Raw genomic sequence first — 15,840 nt, 5'->3', positions numbered from 1 at the left:
CTTTCTTTTTGCTGTCATCTCTCACCATAATTCCTCCATCTCCTGTCTAATAAGCTAATCAAAGTTTCGAGCCTGGGGTCTGCCAGGTTACCCTTCCCAGGAGTAGTGATAATTTGCAAGAGGACAAGCTAAATGTGGGATGGATAGGAAAAATATTTATGGGCAGAAAAAACTCTGTGCATCTTTAAATCACACACACTCTTCAGTGGGGTTTCAATCCCTCTTTATTTCCAAACCCCCAGATAGGAGGATCAAGGAACCCAGTGCCTTGTCCACAGCTACGAAGCTAGGACAGGGTATTTCAGGTCTTTTGTGGAAGTAGGCTGGCTGTAGCTAAACTGCTCACATATCTGCAATGGAGAGACCGGGTGGAGTGGGGGGCTTACACCTGCCTCGCCAGGGCTCCCCTGACAGATGTTTTCCAGATAAGGGGGGGTTAGATCACAGGAAGAACCTCTCATTAACCAGCCAGCCCCGTGGTTCCTAGGGATCCTTCCTGAAAGAAGGAGGGGTTGCAGTGCTCCCAGGGCCCCCGAAGGTATGGCTGTGATCCCAAATTAATCTTTAATTGTGATGCGGCATGAACACGATTTTATCCCTCTTTCTTCTATTCCCCGCAAGGGTTCTTATTCCCTTAATTCCATTCCCTTCTCAAAGCAGAACGAGTTAGGCACGTGCAGGAAAGCGAGGTCAAGGGATTAAGGTGACATTTGTTAGGAAGTTTTAAACTAAATTCAGTGTTACTTCTTAACAATTATAACCATTACCACCATCAAACAAACATGCGTAGGCTTAAGCCTTGCTCTGATAGTACACAGAGGTGGGCGGCAGAGACATGTTGCTGACAGCCAGCGGTAGAAAGACACTGTGACGTACAAGGTCCCTAAAGGATTTGCACTTATAAACTAGGTTGCACCGAATCCGGGGCAAACTAGCTGCCGTGTACTGACCACATTTAGGGCACTGAACAGCTGAGGGTCCAGCACAAGACCTTCCTTTCCAAGAGTTTTTCACACACACAAAAATCCCTACAATATGGAAAAAAGGATAGAGATTCTCTTTCCTCATGTGATAACTGGGGTCATGGTCCAAGGAGGCTAATGATTTGCCCGAGGACACACGTGAAATTCATGGTGTGAATAATAATAATAATAATATAATTTTTAATATAATATATATTTAATATATATAATAATAATATTAAATATATTTATATATTTAATAAATATATAATTTTAATATAATAAAAATATTATAATCCTGATAATCAGAATGTCACATCAATCCATCCTGCCCACCTTTTTCCTCCCTTCAGAGCTTCCACAGCTACTGTCTAAAGGGGAGGATGTTAGGGGAATGAGAAATCCTAGATTCTGTTTAACGCAGCCGGAAGTGAAATTCTTTAAATAAATACAGGATTTTCGTGCTATTTGGGAAAGTATGTAAGTGTGGCACTCAGGTTCAGAGAAGCATCGGTCCCCACGGGGTAAAAAAATTCTACATAAAATCAACTATGTAAATATACATTTTTAATTCTTTCTACGACAGTGTAAAAATGAAAAATTTTCATCAAGCGATCCAAATGTTAAGGAAGAAAAAAACTGAGCATTTTGGTTTAAAAGTGATGGTGCCATTTCAACTGCACCGTCTCGTGGATGGAACCATCATTTCTACATCCAAGAAACGTGGGACCATCCCGAGTATTCCAGTCTCGTGGTGCCAAGAGGAAAGTGTGTCACTTCACGGAAAATTAACACACTATGACCCTATAGGTCAACCTGAGTTTTTACTATTTTCAAAAAATCTTATGCCACTGTCCTGCCCACACAAAGGAGTGACCAGATTCCAAGCCTCAGGATCTTCTTGGGCCAGTCCCAGCACAGGTCTGGCTGTCCCTGGGCCCCAGTCTTTGTCTTCCCCCAGGGGAGGGGGCACTGGCCAATTACCTGAAAACGTATGTCCCGTTCATCCCGAAGGTGCTTGTTCCTTTCCCTGTGGATGGAAAAGGGGAATCTATTCAGACATGGGGCTTGCAGTCAACAGCTCCAATAACATTGGTTTGACGGTCAGATGGGTACAGAGGAAGGCCGGGCATGGAAGGCCCGGGGAGGGCCTGGAACCACTTTCCTTAGGGATTGTGGCTAAGGGCAGAGGGTAATTGTGTATAAGTCAGGTCAGAGGCAGGGGGATAGACAGAATGGCCTTGTGACACCCAGGGCCCTTCAGGACCCTGCACTGGTTCATCTGATCACTAAGGGAGCCTTCCACAGAGCGGCCCAGGTGTTCCAGCTCCGCCTTGAACTTGCTGTGCCCCCCCCCAAACCTTTCATTCATGAGTGCATGTGTGCCTGCATGCCACACGTGTCTCCCTGAGCCCGCACTGTGTGCCGAGCACGGCTGGCTGTCAGGGCTCCACCAAGGAATGGAAGAAAAAGTTCCTGCCCCCAGGGCATTTGTATTTCATTGCTATTGAGAAGAGTAAAGTGGGGAAGAAGTGGTATAAAGAGGGCCAGAGATGGAGGGTGGTCAAAGAGCACCTTGCTGAGGAGGTGGCAACTGAGCAGAGGCTTAAAGGGTGCGGAGGGGAGAGCCCAGCAGGGATGGGGGAGAGCGTCACAGGCAGAGGGAACGGCAAGGGCAGGGCTTGGGGTTGGGAGATGTGTGGTGTGCATCCAGGGGAACGGAAACGAGGGTGCGGATGCTCAGAGTGAGGTCAGAGGAAAGATGGGGGAGGTGGGGCTCTGCCATCCCCTGCCGTGGGCCATTGTCAGAACTCTGAATTTATCCCAATGAGATATGAAGCCATGGGGGTGGGCTTTGGCCGAGGAGTGTCCTGACCTGACTCAAGTTTTAAAAGGAGTCCTAGAAACACTGTGCTAAGAGTGATGTGCTGGGGACAAGGATGGGGCCCTGAGAACTGGCCCATAGTTTAAGCAACATGGAGGTCATTGCTTCCACGTTCGGTGGAATAGGGGGAGAAAAAGCCTGGTGGAGGGCTGAGAATGTGAGGCTGGGAAATGGAGACGGCCGAGTGTAAATAGAAACAACTCTTTGGAAGTTCTGTTGAAAGTGATGAAAGAAATGGGAAGTAGCTGGATGGGCCGGTGGAGACAAGAGATATTAGACAAGAAATATTCTAGCACGTTTGTCCGTCTCTCCCAAAGAGAAAAAACTGACAGTAGAGGAGAGAGAGAAGAAAGACGGGAGTAGTCCTTGAGGAAGGTGGGATCTAGTTACAGAGCACGAGCTGGGGGCTGGCCTTGGCTGGCAGTGAAGGCAGAGGTGGGGGGCGGAGCACAGGGGGAAGGTCTCAGGATGGTGCTGACTGCCACAAGGATGGAGAGGAGGCGTTAGGGCTTCAGCAGGGGACTGAGTGGGCCTGGGGACGCGGTGCAACCGCAGAATACACTCGAGGTTACGGTGGGAACTTTATCTACCAAAGCGTGAGGTTTAGGGGATGGCCAGGTGGCCTCGGGGTGCTTTCCGGTTTTGTGACTCTCTGACCCTCTGACTCTCCTGGCCAGTGGCCTCAGAACCATCAGCACTTTTGAAGGGGAAGAGAGGGCATGGCGGCGGTCTGACCCTTGTCATGGCAATGCGGCCGTGCTCTGGTGCCTACTGTGTGCAGGCACTCGGCTACGTATGCTGCCTGCACCCTGCGTGTTAGACCAGAGGTGGGCTGGAGTAACGGCCTCAGTCCCCTGGTCCTGCAGGAAACAGCAGGAACATGTGTGGGGTTGTTTTGGACCAGTTACACATCTGATGGGCAGGCAGGCACACAGCCAGGGCCTCAGGACAAGCTCATGGGGGCAGTCGCGGGGTACGGGGAGGGTATCTTATAAACCCTGAGCGAAGGGAGCTCCTCCTGCCACAAGGACCCTCCCTCTGCGGGCAGTGGCGTCAGCAGCCTTGCACCCGGGTGAGGACTTGGGGAGCCCCGGACTTGGAAGAGACGCCTTCGTCTCTTGTCTCCTGGAGCATCTCCATGCAGAGGCTCCGACAGGCAAGGGAATGTTCTGCCCTGTACGTGTGTCCTCGGTCCTTCATGGCACCGCCCTGTAGCAACGGCCATGCACAAGTCACCCAATTCTCCCCGGAAGCCTGCGACACAGGCATGTCCGGGTGGTTGACAACTGTTCAAGGTTGCACAGGGGATGAGGGGCAGGGCTGAGTCTGGAACCAGATCCAGCTCCAAAGTGCACGTTCCTACCAAGCGCCCTGCAACTGCTTCCATGTGCCCCCATTTCCCTTAGGACGGCAGCCCCTCGCCACTGGGTCACACCCCGGCTGTGGTCCTGATCCCCCCTCCCAGTTCCCGCTGTCCTCCCACCCCACCTGCTCCCAGCTCTCTCTCTCTCTCCCTGATGCCCGTTTCCCCTGGCTCTCTGTCTCTACCCAGAGATCTCACTGTGGAGGAAGAGTCTGCCGTGGGCTCTCCCGCCACATCCGGGCTCTCCCCAGCTGGCTTGGGGACCAGGCGACAGCACAGCAAGGTTCAGGCTGGGATTCTGCACAGACGCTGGTCTCCGTGAAAAAGACCCACAAGTGTTGGCAGGGTGCTGCCTTGTCATCCTCCCCTGAGCCTTCACACTGAATCCGCCCCTGTATTGTTTTCTAAGTACAATAGAAAAAAGGGAAAAAACCCAACCAAACTCGTTCTTGTACGTCTTATTCTCTGCCTTCACTAAAGCCTTCCTGAGAACCCAGACCTTCTCTCACAGGGATTAGAACTTGGCCCCTAAGAACCAATTCCATCTCCCTGGCCTTTGGAATCACATCTTGAGGGAAACAAATCTGAAATGCATTCAGTTTGAAGAACTTTTCTATTTGGTGGCATCAAAGATGCCAGAGGCAGTGATCTTACCTTGCTTTCAAATTAAAAAAAAAAAAAACCCAAACCTCAAAACCTTCAAACGGTACCCAGTTCAAATCCACCTGCACTTTAAAAGCAGGACCCAACTTTCATCACTATTCCCCAGGAGGTGTTTGACAGGCAGCAAGTAGAGTAGCTGAGAAAGCTCAGAGGCAAAACTGAACATTCCATCGTTCCCCACACCCGTTTGGGTTTGGTTGTTTTTTGGGGGGGATAATCCAAACCAAACCCATGAGCTTTGAATTCACAGGTAGTTTAACAGGCTGAGGACACTCCTAATGCCCTTCCTGCTGCTCTGTCGGTGATTCGTTTACTCATTCAACGAACATGAACAGAATACGGCAGAATAAAGACCATCCGCCCGCTGTGGACTCCGTTCCGGCTCTGGCAGCGAGCGTCTGGGTCACTCTGGTAAATGACTCCATCTCTCTGATATCAGCTTCCTTGATGGCTAAACCCCTGTATTAACAGTTGCCCTGCTTTCCAGGTTTTGTGGAAGATGAAGGAGGTACTACCTCTGGCATGGACGAGATGCTCCATAAATTCAGTTCTCCTCCCACCTGAGCAAGTACCGTGCCAGGTACCAAGCAGGAGGCGGCAGCGCCTGCCTGCAGAGGTACCAGCTGGAGAGGGGGGTGGGCACCTGTGTCAATGGACCAAACATAATGGAGAGGTGGTGCTCAGTTGTCGAACAGTATGTTGGGGACCAGGGAAATGTGGGCGCTCCCTCAGCAGGCAGGGAAGACTCTGGGGGTGCCCCTTCCCACCCAAGGCTCTGGGATGTGGACGCACCTTAGGAAATCCAGCTGTTTCAGGAGCCCTGACTTCTCCCGCTGCAGACTCTCCGTGACGCGGTACACTTCCCTGCAGGGGATGCAAGACGGCAGTGATGAGTGACATGGTGGGGAGGGGGTGCTACCAGGGCACGAGGCAGTGACGAAGTTGGACCTGGAAGGTGGTGCCCGGGCTGGCCTTCCACTGGAGAGCACGGCCTCGTGCAGGGCTTATGGCCAGGTCTCACCAAATCGTCTCAGACACCCTATTTGGAAGGTGAAATGATCCGGTTTTTTTTTTGTTTTTTTTTTTGTACGCGGGCCTCTCACTGTTGTGGCCTCTCCCGCTGCGGAGCACAGGCTCCGGATGCGCAGGCTCAGCGGCCATGGCTCACGGGCCCAGCCACTCCGCAGCATGTGGGATTTTCCCAGACCGGGACACGAACCCGTGTCCCCTGCATCGGCAGGCGGACTCTCAACCACTGTGCCACCAGGGAAGCCCGATCCCTATTTTATAGACACAGATAGTCAAGTAGGTTTGGTAACTCTCCCTGGCAACCCAGGACTGAGCCAGGGTCCTAATCTAGACCCCCGACTCCCTGTCCCAAGGATACAGCTTGATGATGACTGCACTGTTTTCTCAGGCTCCCGGTGGTCCTGCCCCGCCCCCATCAGAGGTCAGGGAATCAGAATCAATACTCTTCTCCAGCCCAACCTTGGAGGGTGAGAGCAGAGGTGGTGTTTCTCCCTCCCCCCGTCCCCCCCATGCTGGTTTACTTTGTTTGCAGGAGCTATTGAAGACCTATCTTTCCTTCCCCACTTTCCCCCAACAGTCTCCAATCTGTTCCCAGAGATCTGGAATTTCCACTGTTGCACATTCATTTCTTTGACTAAAATTTCTTATCTCTAGCTACAAAGCAGAGATTTAATGTATCAATCATAATCCGTCATTTACATCACAGTGTGAGCGTGTCAATCATAGGAGTTTTGAGGAAGGGGAGAGAGAAGCTGAGACATACACAGGGTGGCTGGAGGGCAACTCAGGCTGCGAGGCAGGGGGTTTGTGTGCTTTGTGTACATCTGTATCCTCGACAGAGTGGCTGGCTTGGAGGTGCCGTCAACAAAGAGCAGTGGGAAGAGAAAAAAGAGAGAAGGGCTAAAGGAGGGGCGGGGAGGGAAGATAGCAGGGATGGAGGGAGGAAGAGAGCTGGAAGGGGGGGTGGTTAGGGAGGAATCCAGCACCACTCAGAGAAGAAAGGAAAAAAGTAAAGCAGAATGGGGTGATGTTGGAAAATAAACCTTGCTTAACTGCACAGTTCTGCTTCCATCCTTCCCTCTGTGCCCTGCACCACAGCTCAGAGATTTTAAATCTCCCCCACGCTTACTGCAAAGGGTCCCATATTTCCAAGCCACAGCCTAGTAAGTGCGTCACTGCCACGGGCTGTCCGGGCTGCCTGGACTGTGTGCACAGGCTGAGCTGCATAAGGACAGTTCCGTGGCAAGCCCATCCACGTCACCACGAGCTTGCTGGGGCCACAGGACTCGCAATCGCCTTATTCTTTGAGCGGTATCTGTGGGGTTTTCCCCTTTATAGCAGAATTATAAAGTCAATTTGCGATAGTAACAGACTGTCTCAAATTCCAAGTTCACCTCAGACAATGCTTATTAAGTAACAGAACTTCTCTGGCTCCTGCAGAGCTGCAAACTCCCAACATTTTATTACCAATTATATTTAATGTCCACTGGAGAGAAAACAATGTCTTCCCTATTATCCAACCTGGGTCCCTAAACGCCGTCTGGGACGCCTGGTGAGCACAGCTGTCTGCTCGCAGCCTGGCGCCCTGGGAGCTCAGGTTGCCTGCGTCCGGCTTTGAGGCTCCGCCACCCCCATCCCGGGTCCTGCTTCTTCCTGGGGCAGCCGGAATCAGAGGGCTTTCCCCGCTGAGGACAGTCACTCACACCGGAGACCTAACCTAACGGGTTCTCACAGTGTCTGACCGAGGGGCCAATTCCTCCACAACAAAGAGGACCTCACTCCAAGCCTCCTCTGGCCCTGCTTACAAGGCACCAGGGACCTTGGCACTGTGCACACACACATATACACACACATACGTGGTATGTATTGGTGCAAACCTACGTCTGTTTGTCTAGTAGACACACATCTAAACATGCACACATATGTATATTCAGATAGATTTTTTGTGTTAACAAATAGAAAAGCATTTCTGCAAAAAAAAAAGACACTTGGATATTTGACTAAAATGACCTTGAAAGTCCTTCTAACCTAGATGTTCTACAAGTTTATGTCTGGCTAACAGGTGAAGTGAAAGGAACAGAACTTGCCATTTTGCGGTACTAACTGGTGAGAGGTTTATGGCTGCTGGGAGGGAAGGGCTGTTGGCTGTGTTTTTATGAGAAAGAAAGAAATACGGAGCGTTCTCCAAAGGGTCCATCGAGGGAAAACCGCAGGCAAATGTAGAACAGCGTGCTGTCGCTTTGTAACTGAAGTGTGAGAGTGTGTGTCTGTGTGTGTGTTAATGTGTCTGTGTCTGTGCCTCTGTGTGTGCATGTGTCTGTGTGTCTGAGTGTGTATGTCTCTGTGTGTGAGCGTGTCTGTGTGTGTGTCTCTGTGTGTCTGTGTGTGCATGGGTGTCTGTGTGTGTGTCTCTGTGTGTTTGTGTGTGTGTCTGTGTGTGTGCGTGCGTGTGTCTGTGTGCGTGTGTGTGTGTGTGCGCACGCGCACATGTACAGAACACTCTGGAAGGACCCACAAGGAGCCAGGGCTGGTGCCCTCTGGGTGACGGGAGGCTGGGAGTCAGGGGGTGGGGGGCAAACCTCTTTCAGCCACATTTCGTGCCTTGTCATAAACCACCTCTCCCCCAGACACAAGTTAATTAACAAAATAGAGGTGCTGCCTTCCAGCCGACCTTCATCTTTATATTGTCTCCCCTGCTTGATTGCTCCTTCTTTATCTGATTTTAAAATCTACTTCTCTTTCCTTGGGCATCTTCAGAGAACAGAAAAATTCATTTTCTCCATTCAGAACTCCAGCTGATACAGGACGGGGTCTGTTGATCTAGAGGCCCACTCTCCCCCCTCCCAGCAGCATCCGGCAGCTGGACATCATCAGGGAAGCACAGGGTATCAGGAGGACGAGGCTGTGACCTTGTTTTCTGACACTAACTAGCTGGGTGGCTGCGGGTTGCTCACTACCCCTCTCTGAGCTTCAGTTTTTCATCTGTGAAATGGAGAGGTGGGTCCCAGCCCAAAGGTCCTGTCAGCTCGGCTGGTCTGGGATCCTGCTCTCCGGAGCTAAGCCTCTCCCTGCCCTTCTCTCCGGGCCTCTCTGGACGAGACACGCTCTCCTGGGCTCCAGCCGGTTCCGCGGCTGCACACGCTGCTGCAAGCTTCTTATTGAAAAAAAGTCGCAAAGGTTCTGGACTCATTTCTCTCTCCCTCCTAACCCTCCTTCCCTCTTTTTCAATTCCCAGCCTCCAGAGACTGTGTCTCTGCCTTGCTTAATTAAGATAAGGCTTCAGAAAGATTTTAATCCTCACGCTGTGATTTGTTACCCCGGCTCCGGTGCTCATTTCCATTTGCCTTTCTCATGCCTGTGCCTTTCAGATGTTTGTCGCTTTCAGGACTTGATTGAATTTTTAGAGCCTGACTCCTTAATTCTGTTTATAAAGTTAAGCACCTGGCTGACCTGATCTCAATGGGGAGGAACCGATTTTGCTTGTTGACAATGAAATATACTGTCCTTCCACCGGGCATCCAAGCCTTGGAATGGAGGGGCTGATTTTACTTTAAGTCAGCTGCTTGGGAAGACATATCCTTTTCAACCTGAGATGTCTTCCTAGGGTAAAACTCCAAATCCAAACACATCCCCTCCCTCTCACTCTAGATCATTCCCAAACAGTACAGGACACCACACATGAGGCAGACAGCAGACCAATTTTTTTTTTCTTCTTGCGGTACGCGGGCTTCTCACTGTTGTGGCCTCTCCCGTTGTGGAGCACAGGCTCCGGACACGCAGGCTCAGCGGCCATGGCTCACAGGCCCAGCCGCTCCGTGGCATGTGGGATCTTCCCGGACCGGGGCACGAACCCGCGTCCCCTGCATCGGCAGGTGGACTCTCAACCACTGTGCCACCAGGGAAGCCCCAGCAGAACAATTTGATTTAGGCTGATGCACCGACGATTTGCCAGCGGTCAGACAGAGTCAGGGCTTTTGAACAAAGAGAGTTAACACATGTAAAACATCAAGCATTGGTAAGACTGCCCTTTTTTTGAAATCAGACTTTATACATTACCTCACCCAGGACCAGGCACCCAGGTTTTGCAGAATGACTACATGAGTCCTTGAACAAACGAGTGAGTGAAGGGTGGCCAGTCCTAGTCCTGGGCACAGATTTTCCGGCTGACTCATTTGCCACTGTGGGGAGTCAGCAGCGTGTGTCCAGCACTTAGCATCTCAGGACAGGTACTTAACACCTCTGGACCTCAGTTTCCTCATTCATAAATTAGAGTTGATAACAGCAGTACCTGGCACATCAGGATGCTAAGAAGGTCAAATGAGATAATGTCAGATTTTCGACGTAAGTGAGGTACGCTGAGTGCCCAAGACAGTGTTGAAAGCATTGAGTAGCTTTCAACAAATGTTGCTGATGTGAATCCGCCAGTGAATGCACTGGTACATGGATGAATAGATAAGCAAGTGAGATTCCAGGGCCTCAGAGAGCCCTTGTTCTCAAAGCCTAACACTCCTGAGACCGATTCCTCAGTGACTTCTCTGGCTCAGGTGCAGACCCAGCCTTGGACTGTTCCCAGGGGCACCTCCATCCAGCAAGCCAAACCCAATGGCTGGACACCTAAAGTAGTTTATCAGCAAACCAGTCCCTAAAGATGTGGGGCTGCCCACACAGAGGGAGGCTGAAAAAGGAAGGAAAAAGAGGAAGGAAAAAAGTGGGCAGAGCTGGGGTGAAGCGTCCAGGCACTGTCACACGCCCTGTCGAACTACATGCTGACCTCGGCAGTGTTCCTGGCGCCCCCTGTGCTCCCAGGTCTCCGAACCATGACAGTCAATGTCTGGTCTTTCCACTCAGGATTTTCCCCCAGACTGCCTCCTATTTGTTGGTTGGGTAACGTCTTTCTAATCACATAATAAATTTTCTGAGAATGAGGCTGTACATTTCTTGTCAATCCTAGGTAGTGCTTGGCACAGAACTGGTCTGCTTCATCGTCTCAGAATCCTAGAAGGTTAGAAGAGCTCCCAGGAACCAAGGAGCCCCATCCCCATGTTATGAGCAAGGAGGAGGGTCTGGGGGGGCAGGGGCTGACACGCTCACAGCAGGGGACGGATCTGGAGGGCACAAGGGTGACACTCACATCTCCTTCTCCTGGTGGAGTTTTCGGGCCTCTTGCTGGAGGCTTTCCAGCTGCTGCTGGGCATCCTGCAGCTCCCAGGACGTCCGCTCCAACTCCCTGGCCAGCTCCCGGTTGGTGAGTTTCAGCTTGGTGTTCTCAGCCTTGGTTTCCTGCTTGTCGCTGTGCAGGGCGGTGCACTGGCCTTCCAGCTGGAAAGGAACGGGGGCGTTGTGCAGAGGGGAGCGATGAGCAAGCACCCCCCCCATCAGGCCGGCCTTTCCCAGCCGCGCCTGCTTCCTCCACATGGTGGGCGGGAACCCACGCTATTGCTCCTCACTGCCCTCAAGGCTCAGTCAGCTCTGTCCTGCCCCTGAAGGCACACATACACACTCCTGGAGGCAAGAAGAATAAATTCAGTTTAATGAACGTGGCCAGTAAGAGAAGAAGGAAGCAACAACAAGGAATTTTGTGTGATTCTCAAGACGCCCCTGAGTAATCAGGCAAGCATGCAGTGATTAAGTCGAGTGGCAGTCATTCATTGGAGGGAAAAATCTAATTGGTAAGAACTTAATGCATAATAGTGAGGAGGAGGGAGAGGAGGAGAAGCCAGGTACGACTCTGCAGGCTGGGTTGGGGGGGAGGGGCGGGGGGAGGGGAGGCAGCTGGCCGTGAGAGCGTCTTGCTGCAGGAGAGAAACCGAAATCTACAGGTTGGATACTCAGAGGAGTGGAACCCTCTCCAGCCTTAGCACGGGGGTGTCTTCAAGTGTATTTTAATGTGCTGCTAAAAATATCCCTTTCTATTCAAATGCAACCAATGTGTCTGGGTCTGTCCAGGGCTGGATGCCTTCCAGCGCCAGACAAAACAAAACAGGAGGCCAAGTGGCATCTGGGCCTCTCTCTCCTACGAGCCCCTTGCTTTGGAGAGGAGGCTGCAAGCGCGAGGTTCGCCTAGGTGACCCATCTCCCTGGGGTCCTGAGCCACGCGCTCCCAGCCACAGTGGATGGACCCTGGGACACCACCCAGCCTGTCTCTGGGGACTCAGGTGCATCAGGAGCGCGTCTGGTGTCTGCATCCACCCTGCGGGGTGACGGGAACTGTCCCAAAGGAGGCTGACGCACCTTGTACGGGCACACGGGGAGACAGGGGATGGACAAATTGACCTTAGTCCTAGTCAACCTGCTCTTCCAGCTGGAGGCATCCCTGGCCATCCTGGCAGGAAGACATCACAGTCTGCAGCCTCCCCCCAGATATCAGTGTCTGTGACCCCTGTACCGCGGCATCCCCCTTATCTCTCATACAGGATTCAGGAAACAAAGTAACGTTTTGGCATTCTGGTGCCTCCTGGGCATAATTATACCACGATATCTGCGGAGGATACTTGGGAGAATTCTTGGCAATTTTTCCAAGTTAAACACCAGGCAGTGGAGAATAAAGGCTTTATCTTGGGATCAACTGTGATTTCAAATGCTCTCTTTTGTACAGCTAAATGGTTCTTCTCAGATTTAAGAAAACAAAGTCCTTAAGTGAATGGTAGGGAAAGTGGGCAAGCGCCAGAGGAGAGTATGGAGTGCAGAGCAGGTGCTCTGAGGACACGGACAAGAACATACCCGCTTCTGCTTCTGGATGAGCCGCTCCAGTTCCTGCTCCTTGGAGAACAGCTTCTGTTGCAGCTCCTGACTGCAGGCCTGGAACCTCTCCGTGTCCTGCCAAGCCAGGAAGAAGGACACCTGAGACCCAGATGCACCGGGATGGAGATTTTTTTCCCCCACCTTGAACCTGCTCAACAGCAGGGAGGGGCCCGCCCATCCTTTGGGGTCTTCCCACAACATCCCAGGGCTTTGGTCACCCACCTGCCCTGGCGGATGGAGAGTGTGCACAATGCCAGCCCTCACCACGTATGACCATGTCGGATGACCGCCTCCCACAAGAGAGGCAGCGTCGGTTAGTGGGTGGGTACCGAACGGGGAACTGAACAGGGGCTGAGCTGGAATCTCAGGCCTCAGGCTCCTGTCTGTCCATTGGAAGATGGAATGTCCTTCCGGCTCGGATATTCTGTCCATGTTGGGCGCAGTCATTCAATCCTTTAAACTGCCCTCCCTCTGAAAACACAGGGGCTCCACTTCTTCCTCCTTCAGGCAGGTCTAGGCCCTCGCTGTGTCCCCACTGGGACGGAGGGCTCCCAAGCCCCGGGGGGGTCTCTGCCCTGAACTCCACAGCCCCTCCCTCCTGCCCTAGAACCGGCCTTCCCCACTCAGGGATGCGGAGACCCCAGTGATGCAAGCGGGAAGGGGCCTGGTCGTGGGACAAAGAGGAAAGTGTGTGGCTGGCAGGATGCCTGACACTCTCACCAGAGCCTCATCTGGTGTAAGGGCCCTGAGTGGGCAGCGGGAGACTTGGGGTGCAGCCCTTGCCTTGCCCAGCTTCCCTGCTTTTTTCTTCCACATCACTGTTTCTTGGGAAACAAAACTACCTGTACCATCTGCAGCTCCCGGCTTGTCCGAGGCATGGCCCCGGCGCAGGACAGGTAGGAAGAGAAGAAAGCATCGTGGCTTCCGTGTAACTCACCACAGGAGCCCCACGGGCTTTCCATGACGTGGAAGGACACCTCCCCAAGGAGGACAGTGGTGAGATGCAGCCCTAGGGGGCAGCCCTGTCTGGGAGCAGCAGGGTGAGGGGACAAAGGCCCCCGTCAAAGCCCAGGGCTCTTCCTCAGCTCCTCATCTGGAGATGTCACCTCGTTCCTCTGCCCATTTTTTTTTTTTTTTTCGGTACGTACGCGGGCCTCTCACTGTCGTGGCCTCTCCCGTTGCGGAGCACAGGCTCCGGACACGCAGGCTCAGCGGCCATGGCTCACGGGCCCAGCCACTCCGCGGCATGTGGGATCCTCCCGGACCGGGGCACGAACCCGTGTCCCCTGCATCGGCAGGCGGACTCTCAACCACTGCGCCACCAGAGAAGCCCTCTCTGCCCATTTTGGACAGGTCAGCGGGGCTCGGGGGAAGCCCATGACCGTCCTCGTGTCGGCCACACCTGACGGTGGAGGCAGGGTATGACCAGGCAGCCCCTCCTCCCAACGTTTGCTGCAGGGAATCTTCTCCACCCTGCTGGCTGGGGGTGGGGCGAGCAGCTCCAGGACCCCCAGCTGATGCCGGCAGCCCCACAAAGCCCAGACGGAGTGTCTTACCGCCCCTGCCGGGCACAGAGTGCTGAGGGGGTCACGGCCAGTGAGATGCCGAGCTCCAAGCCCTGGCCAGAGGGTGCGGCTTCTCAAGCTGTCATGAACTGTAGACCACCAACCTCACACGGTGGCCAGGCCAAGCCTGCGCGTCCGAAGGCTTAACAGCACGGCCGAACACGTGTTCACGGCTCCCACGCGTATGCAAACAGCATACAACCCAGCGCTGGGCCTGAAAGGCGTTTGGGGCTCAGAGGCCTTGAGAAGGTTGGAGCCGGAGCTGGGGGCGGGGGTGCGGCAGCGGGGTCAGACCCCCCAGCTGGTGCAGATTTGCCCTGGAATTTTTTCCCCCTGACCTCTTTCCGCTTCCAGTCCCCAGGCGTTGACCCACCTTTTGCTTCTGGAAGCAGCATCTTTCCTTAGCTATGACCTCTGACTTGTAGTCATGGTGCGGGGCAGGGGGCCGAATGCCGCCCCCGCCCCCACCCCAGAACTCGGCCCCTCTGTGCACAAAGCCACTGGGGTAAAGGGAGCGGGTCTACTATTGCAGGGGGTGCGGCGGGGGTAAGGCTGAGGCTCTCGGAAACCACCCCCCCGTAGGGTCCGCTAGATGAGGAGCTGCGAGTTCTCTCCGCCTGTTCGCCTTCACTAAGGCTGGAAGTCGGGGGAGGGCGGGGTCAGCCAGGACGCATTAGCGCTCTAAAAAGGAAGGCGAGGGGGAGGTCTGGAAATACTGCCCAGCCTCCAGAGGGCTCTGGGTGGAGAACACACCCGGCTTTTTCTGGAAAGCATTCTGACGCCCTCTCAGCTGGAAGGGCATCTGTGGTAAGAAATGGGGCCGTGGTGTGGATATCGGCAGCATAAAGTGGTTTAGACCAACCTGCCTTAAGGAGCAAGGGAAGGGACATGACAGCGGCTCAGGTTCCGCGTTGAGAGGCAGCCGGTGATGGGGTCTCTATGTTCAAAATTCATACGTTGAGGGCTTCCCTGGTGGCGCAGTGGTTGAGAATCTGCCTGCTAATGCAGGGCACACGGGTTCGAGCCCTGGTCTGGGAGGATCCCACATGCCGTGGAGCAACTGGGCCCATGAGCCACAACTACTGAGCCTGCGCGTCTGGAGCCTGTGCTCCGCAACAAGAGAGGCCCGCGCACCGCGATGAAGAGTGGCCCCCACTTGCCACAACTAGAGAAAGCCCTCGCACAGAAACGAAGACCCAACACAGTAAAAATAAATAAAATAAACTAATTTAAAAAAAAAGAAAAAAAAACTTTAAAAAATTCATATGTTGAAACTTAACCCCCAAGGAGATGGCCCCAAGGAGGTGGGCTCTTTGGGAGGTGATTAGGTCACGAGGGCAGAGCCCACCAGAGTGGGATTAGTGCCCTTGTCCGATACCCCAGAGAGCCTGCTTGACCACATGAGGACACAGAGAAGTTGGCAGCCTGCAACCCAGAACAGGGCTGTTACTTGAACCCGACCACACTGGCACCCTGATCTTGGACTTCCAGCCTCCAAAGCCATGAGAAATGAATGTTTGTTGTTTATAAGCCACCCAGGTTATGATATTTTTGTAATGGCCCGAACTAAGACAGGAGGCCACCTTTCAAGATCCAAGATTTTTCCGCTGAGAACCCAACAAGTGGATAATC

General features: G+C 53.1%; 1 protein-coding gene across 1 annotated transcript in view; it reads right to left on the bottom strand.

Annotated features, from left to right (window-relative positions):
* The window catches only part of CRACR2A (calcium release activated channel regulator 2A), a 107,793-nt gene that overhangs the window by 26,816 nt on the left and 65,137 nt on the right, over nt 1-15,840 (bottom strand). Inside the window, exons 8-11 of the mRNA XM_082634791.1 lie at nt 12,623-12,718; nt 11,034-11,221; nt 5,666-5,737; nt 1,947-1,992 (exon numbers count right to left, since the gene is read on the bottom strand). Coding sequence (XP_082490917.1) covers nt 1,947-1,992; nt 5,666-5,737; nt 11,034-11,221; nt 12,623-12,718 — 402 coding nt within the window. The remainder of the gene's footprint in view (nt 1-1,946; nt 1,993-5,665; nt 5,738-11,033; nt 11,222-12,622; nt 12,719-15,840) is intronic.

The sequence above is a fragment of the Mesoplodon mirus genome (assembly GCF_964341445.2).
Source record: "Mesoplodon mirus genome assembly, chromosome: 11".
NCBI lineage: Eukaryota > Metazoa > Chordata > Mammalia > Artiodactyla > Ziphiidae > Mesoplodon > Mesoplodon mirus.
The sequence above is the reverse complement of the archived record's forward strand: the minus strand, read 5'-3'. Positions and strand labels throughout refer to the sequence as shown.